General features: G+C 40.4%; 1 protein-coding gene across 3 annotated transcripts in view; it reads right to left on the bottom strand.

The window, feature by feature from the left end:
• Nucleotides 1-7,363, bottom strand: part of ptbp1b (polypyrimidine tract binding protein 1b) — a 32,101-nt gene that overhangs the window by 20,121 nt on the left and 4,617 nt on the right. Inside the window, exon 2 of one of the 3 annotated variants that reach the window (XM_037697888.1) lies at nt 5,025-5,058. The exons of 1 other annotated variant lie outside the window; for it this stretch is intronic. In XM_037697888.1, coding sequence (XP_037553816.1) covers nt 5,025-5,058 — 34 coding nt within the window. The remainder of the gene's footprint in view (nt 1-5,024; nt 5,059-7,363) is intronic. One more of the 3 variants, XM_037697889.1, reaches the window with a different exon arrangement.

Below are 7,363 nucleotides of genomic sequence, written 5' to 3'. Positions count from 1 at the left end.
CCCTCCTGACACTGAACAGCATACACAACATTGCTCTGTTTGTGCCGGGGGACTGGATCTTTGGGATGAACCAGTCTTTAATGTATTTTGGGGTTTAAAAGCCACTGGGATGTTATGTTTAGAAAATAAACGTCTCAGTTTCTCTGATACTCCCTCAACATACGGAATGACCACTGGTCTGGGTCTGGGTTCCTCCTTTTCACCTGATGGCTGACTGGAGTCCTGTTTGGGTTTCTTCTCTGCTTTCAGGAAGGCCCAGTTAGGATATCCACATTGCTCTAGAGCCTGTCTTGTGTGGGATTTCTCCTTCTGCCTGGCTCTGCAGACATGTTCCTGTTGCTAGTTTTCTACATCGTCTTACAATTTAGCCGTTTTTGTTTAATTTTTTTAAGACCATTTTCCTTCATTTGTTCTTCTCAATTTTTATGCTTTCTTCTATGATTTTCTACTGTAGTCTTTGTTGTCATCATTCTTTGTTAAATTCAGGTCTCTCTTGTAAATGAGTCGCCGAGGCTCAACGGAACTAACCTGTATAAATAAAGGTTGAATGAATGAAAAAAGTCAAGACAGAAAATCACTACTGAGCAGCTAAAGGATATTCCACAAGCTCCTGGATCACCTTACAGCTTTAACTTTTTGTTTATTCGTTATTAAATAATGACTTCTGTCCTGACTTTCACCAAAAATTCTTTAATGTTACACAAACTCACTTGGAAACTGTGTACTACATCAGAATGCCTGAAAATTCAAAAATATTCAATCAACCAGAAGAATTGTTGCTTGGACAGAAATTCTAATTTTCTGCTTTAGTGGTTTCCTGAACTCGTCCAAGTGAATTAAAAAGGTAATTATTTTAAAAAAGAGAGGCGTTCATTCATTACCTGGATGGTTTCCTCTGGTAATTTCTGCTGTGATTAAACAAACCTGTCAGGATTACATTAGTGAATAACTGGATTTAACTCATATTAGTTGGTTCAGCTAAGTCCAAATCATATGAAAGTAGAAGTTCCCAAAAGGTGAAGCAGGGTCAGGAGCCACAGGAAGTCCATTTTGGACCCAGATCAACTGCAGAATATGCTTGGCTGTCACCAAAATAGAAAAAAGGCAAAGGAAATCTGGTATTTTTATCCTACCTGTTTTTTCTTCCTTGTCAAATTAGTTCGTATTAAATGGACTGTACTTATATAACGCCTTTCTATCTGATCAAGATACTCAAAGTGCTTCACACAACAATCTGTGCCTCATTTACCCATTCAAACAGCACTCTACTAGATCTCTACAAAGATAATTGAACAAATCTTTCTACAGAGACTAATCAGAGCTTTATCACATTCATACACCGATGAGACACACTTTGAAGGCAACGAGGGGTTCAGTGTCTTGCCCAGGGACACTTCAGCATGTGACTGCTGGTGGAGTCGAACCCCCAACTCCTGCATTGGAGGACGACTGCTCTAACCACTCAGCCACAGCCGTCCGTTAGTCACCATTACCATCTTATTTGTCGCTGTTGCTCCTTATTTGACGTCGTTACCGTCTCATTTGTCGTCGTCGTTAGTCTCATTTGTTGTCGTTACGTCTCATTTGTTGTCATTACCTTCTCATTTGTTGTCGTTACCGTCTCATTTGTTGTCGTTACCGTCTCATTTGTTGTCGTTACAGTCTCATTTGTTGTCGTTACCTTCTCATTTGTTGTCTTTACGTCTCATTTGTTGTCGTTACCTTCTCATTTGTTGTCGTTACCTTCTCATTTGTTGTTGTTACCGTCTCATTTGTCGTCGTCGTTACAGTCTCATTTGTCGTCGTCGTTACCGTCTCATTTGTTGTTACCGTCTCATTTGTTGTTACCTTCTCATTTGTTGTCGTTACGTCTCATTTGTTGTCGTTACGTCTCATTTGTTGTCGTTACGTCTCATTTGTTGTCGTTACAGTCTCATTTGTTGTCGTTACAGTCTCATTTGTTGTCGTTACAGTCTCATTTGTTGTCGTTACAGTCTCATTTGCTGTCGTTACAGTCTCATTTGCTGTCTTTAGTCTCATTTGCTGTCTTTAGTCTCATTTGCTGTCTTTAGTCTCATTTGCTGTCGTTACCTTCTCATTTGTTGTCGTTACCTTCTCGTTTGTTGTTGTTACCGTCTCATTTGTCGTCGTCGTTACCGTCTCATTTGTTGTTACCTTCTCATTTGTTGTCGTTACGTCTTATTTGTTGTCATTACTGTCATAATTGTTGTTTTTAAAGTTAAAGTTGCTTTTATCACCGTTCTCATTGTTATGAATGTTATTGCAAATATTTTCCCTCTAAACCTTTCTTTAAGAAACGATAGGTTGGAATTTAATTGACTGCTAGTGTTTTGGAATTTAAAGGGGAAAATTGACAAAATAAAAAATTACATTAAGTATAAATGAATGAGGGCAGCACGGTGGCGCAACTGGTAGAGCTGCTGCCTCTCAGCGAGCAGGTCCCTGGTTCAAACCCCGGTCCAGGAGCCTTTCTGGGTGGAGTTTGCATGTTCTCTCCGTGCATGCGTGGGTTTTCTCGAGGTGCTCCAGTTTCCTCCCACAGACCAAAAACATGCATGTTAGGCTGATTGGTAACTCTAAATTGTCCCTAGGTGAGTGACAGTGAATGGTTGTTTGTCTCGTTTGTCTCTATGTGTCCCTGTGATGGACTGGAGACCTGTCCAGGGTGTCCCCCGCCCCTCGCACAGTGATTGCTGGACATGGGCACCGGCGACCCCCGTGACCCAAAATGGAAGAAGCGAGTAAAAGATGATGGATGGATGTATAAATAACTGAATGTCTGCTGTTCTGTTTGTGTATTCATGTCATAAATCACACTGAGGAATGTTCCATTTTCTGTTAAAATTAGTAAATGTTTTAATAAATTCTGCTCATTTTGGCTCTAATTTTACACATCAGGTGATCTTTGTTTTCAGAGACCAGCGGGGAATCTGAGACCTGAAACCTTGTTGTTCTTTCAGATGGATTCTTTGGACCGTTTCTGTGGTTCCTCTCTAACCGGAGCTGGTATCAGCGGTCGGCATGGTGTCGGGTTACTCGCCCGAGGCCGAAGGAGGAAACGGGAGAGCTGGACACCTCCCCCTCCTAATCACTTCCTGCTCTCTGACCACAGACTCCTCTGCCTCCATGTGGTTCTGATCCGAGGTTCTGCCCTGAAACCAGCAGCACGAGCAGAGGCTGATGGGAGATCTGAGGTGGCACTTTAGTGGCGGGCGATAATGTTTTTACATTTGTCAGCAAAATATCTCATGAACCACTGGTCAGATTTTAACCAAGCCTGCACAAATTGAATGGGTGGTGGTGCAGAGCTGGAACTCATTAACTTTTGGAGTCAGTCGATTTAAGGCAGCTGCCACAGCTGCTGGTGATCGATATGAGCAAACAAAAAGCACTAGCTCCATCCATTTTGCAGATATGAAGTTAGAATGGTGCACAAATCGCTCCAGAAAAGTTTCAGGAGTGATTTGTGACAAAAGGGTGTCGGCAAAGGTAATGAAAGAAGAAGAAGCTTTAACGGTGTGGTAGTCGCTGAGAGTCATGGTCACAGTTCACGATCCGGCACCGATAGTGAAACTGAACAGACTCTCTGATGCACAGTTTCAATGATTACTCAGCAGTTCTTCAGCTCAAACATCCTCCTGTGAGTCAGCAAAAATCTCTGCTGGCACGACACTCATTTAAGGACTTTGAAAACGCTGCGGTACAAAAAATATAAACTCACAAAACAAACTCAGGTCCGCCTTGGTCGTTAGACCAAAAACCAGAACGGTGAACAAGAAAACAGGTCAGCAAAGCAAAATACAAAAAGGACCAAACTGAAAAAGAATAAAAGGTATAAACGATCAAAGATTGAAAAAAGTAATTCCTGCAGTTTAGAAATTTGGTGTTTTATAAGCTGCAACAAGCTACATTATGAATGTGCCGGTTTGAAAGCTTGATTTTTATTGGTCTGGAGTGATGTAATCTGGAATTCAAGCCTGACGGATTATATAAAGGGATTTCCCTGCACGGTGGCAGGAAATTATAAGGGTTAGAAACCAAAGGGTTACTTCTGAAGACATACCCGTTTAAAACTTTGACTTTCATTTCACGCTGATTCAGATGGTGACTCATTTTTAGCTCAAGTTGCTTTAAACAAAAACTGGAGGACAAGATAGAAATTAAATAAAAATTATGTTATTGTAAAAAAATCAGATTTGGTCCAAAATCGCCAACCATGAGGATCAAAGATGTTCCGAAGAACTCAAGTTTAATACCAAATGTTTGATGAAAACCATCGAACCGATTAAAAAATAAAAGTTTGTGAAAGATCGACACGTTTTCAGATTTCTCCTCGACAGAGAACATCATGGAGCCATGGAGGGACCTGGAGGAACTTCAGGTCTCAGCCAATCCCTCTGATGGAACCACATCAGGACTCTGTCAACTGCAAGTAGAACCTCATGGACCCACAGAACCTCAGCAGCAGCTGACTGAACCAGGATGTTACAAACAGAAATGTTTATTTTTAGTGTAAAACAAACAGTTTGAACCCTCCTGCTGCCCTTGGGTCGTGAGGGTCATTGACCCATGAGGCCTGTCGTAACAATCAGTGGGTAATTTTGACCCAAGGGCAGCAGGAGGGTTCAGTGTAAACTACAGGAACACCCCCAACAATTTTCAGATTTTGCAAACAGCTACAAAAAAAATTCATGTTTTTTTCCCCAAAATCATCTTTTTGTTTTTTATTTATTTTATTTTAAATTCCCTGAACCTGAACCACCAAAACAAACAATCCTGTTTAAACGGGTTTTAAAACTGATCTTAATGAACCGATGGAGTCCGCAGGAACAAGACCAGAACATTTATCTGTTGTCGGTTCTCCAAGCACGACGTTCTGGACGCGTCATAATTCCAAAACAGCCGAGTCATTGTCGGTTCTGCCCGACACTCGGCGCCGATCACAGCAACAAAAACAACAAACCAGAGCGGAAAACAGAAGAAGAAGAAGCAGAGATGCCTACCTTAGTACCAACTGTTATATCGTGGTGGACACTGCTGGGAAGAGAAGACAGCGTGTTAGAAGCAGCAGGGAGAAAAACTCAAAAAACAGCAGCAAAAGGTAAACAAAGGTAAACAAAGGTAAACAAAAATAAACAAAAACCAACAAAAACAAAGAGGAGTTGGAAGCTGAGAGAAGCCCCGCGGAGCAGAGAGATCCACGAAACAGAGCAGAGCTGCAGACACACACCCAGGACTGCAGGACTTCAGGGGGGTTCCTCAGGGCCCCGCTGAGAAACAAATCCAGAACTTTGACCGGATCAAAACATCACAGAGCCGAAGATGAGGAAACCGGAGGATGAGTTTAAATTCTGTATTGGTTTAAACCACAGAAGGTGGATTTACTGGTAAATTCTGTGAAAATTCACCGAGCTGTTGGAGACGAACAGAGCACCAGCTAAAAGAAACCACTAGCAAAAACAGCAGAAATAGAAAAGTAGAAAGGAATAGCTAAACATAAAAATAGTGCAAAGCTAGCTACAAGCTAAAATTAGCAAACACTAATGAGCGAAAAGTGGTAAAAGTTACCAAGAAGCTAAGATAGATAATAGCTAAATGTACCCATACACCAACTACAAGCTAAAAGTAGTGAAAATATAAAAATAGTGTAAGGCTAGCTAAAGGCTAATTGCAGCAAAAAGTTAGCTAGAAGCAAAAAGTTAAAAAAGTAAAAGTTTCAAGAGCTAGCTACATGTAACAGGAGGCTAGCTAAAAGTTAAATGCTGCAAAGCACCAGCTAAAAGACAAAAGTAGCCAATGCTACCTAAAAGTAATCCAATACCAGCTGCAAGCTACTAGTAGCAACACAGCTTGCCAAAAGCTAATTGCTTCAAAAGGCTTGCTAAAAGTAGAAAAAAAAACAGAAAAGTTGCAAAAGGCTAGCTAAACGCAACACGAGGCAAGTTTGAAATAAAAAGTGCAAAGCTAGCTAAACACCAAATGCTGCAAATGAATAGCTAAAAAATAAAATAAGGAAATGTGAGCTACAAGTAGCTAAATTTTAGGTAAAAGAAGCTATACACCAGTTACAAGCTAACAGCAGTGCAAGGTTAGCTAAAAGTAGAAAAAATATATAAAAGTTGCAAAAGGTTAAAGGTGACAAGAGGCTAGTAAAAAGTTAAAGAAGTGCAAAGCAGCTAAATGTTAAAATTTTCAAATAGTGAAAACACAAAAGTAGCAAATATTAGCTAAAGGTAATCAACAAGCTGTAAGCGAAAAGTAATGCAAGGCTAGTTAATAGACGTAAAAGGCTAGCATAAAGCTAAAAGTAGCAAAATAGTAGCTTAAAGTTGAACGTAGCTTTAGAAAACAGAACAGACAATAGACAAAGCAGATTTAAAAGAGAATGGTTCTGACAGAATTTTAGCGATTTTAACGTATTTCTATAAAAAAATTACTTGCAAATGAAGTTAAAAGATTTTAAAAGGTTTATAAGTTACAAAAAACCAAAAGTCTCAGCACCTATCAGCCAAACGAGCTGAACGTTGACGATCCTGCGCTCGAAGAACTCTTTTTAAAAATGTTCTTCCTGCGTCTTTAACAAGTTCCCACGAAAATATTAACGTGGTCGTTAAATTCACCAACTATTCTCCAACATGCAGCCCAGTGAGGTGCGAACCTACCTGATCTGCTGGTGTCAACCCCGTCTGTCAGCAAAATATCTCATGAACCACCAGGCAATTTTAAATTACAGTAAACTAACCAAAGCGATTCACTTCTGAAGTCAACATGATTAAAAATGGCCGCCTCAGCTACTAGCAAACACAAAAAGAGCAACGACTCAGTCAGTTTTATAGATATTGAGCTAGTTGATGGTGGCGGAGGCCGAGAGTCATCCACGACACATATAGTAATTCCTGACCACCAAGATTCACAAGGATGACAAACATTATACGAAGGGATTTCTCGGTGCTATGGCAGCCGGCAGAGAAAAACAGTTTTAAAGAAAATTTTAAGAACTATTTTTGAAGTGCCTGTTAGGAAACTGATTTAACTGTAAACTAAGATCAAAAAAGGTTGAATCATGTCATCTGGACTTCGTTTTTTTGTTAAAAAGAAACGTTTCGCCCCTCATCCAAGAGGCTTCGTCAGTCTGAGGCCTAGCCATCTGGTATTACCCAGAAGCCACCCTGACTCTTGTGTTTCAAGCCTGCCTCAGATACCCCTGAAGTCTGGCCTTTTCACTAATGGTTTCAAAAACACAAAGTTTGTTTTCTCAGTCATCCAGGTATATAACAACAAAAAAGGTTACCTGGATACCTGGATGACTGAGAAAACAAACTTTGTGTTTTTGAAACCATTA

The sequence above is a fragment of the Nematolebias whitei genome, chromosome 3, assembly GCF_014905685.2.
Source record: "Nematolebias whitei isolate Nwh7 chromosome 3, NemWhi1, whole genome shotgun sequence".
Classification (NCBI taxonomy): Eukaryota; Metazoa; Chordata; class Actinopteri; order Cyprinodontiformes; family Rivulidae; genus Nematolebias; species Nematolebias whitei.
This window is presented reverse-complemented; position numbering and strand designations above follow the sequence as displayed.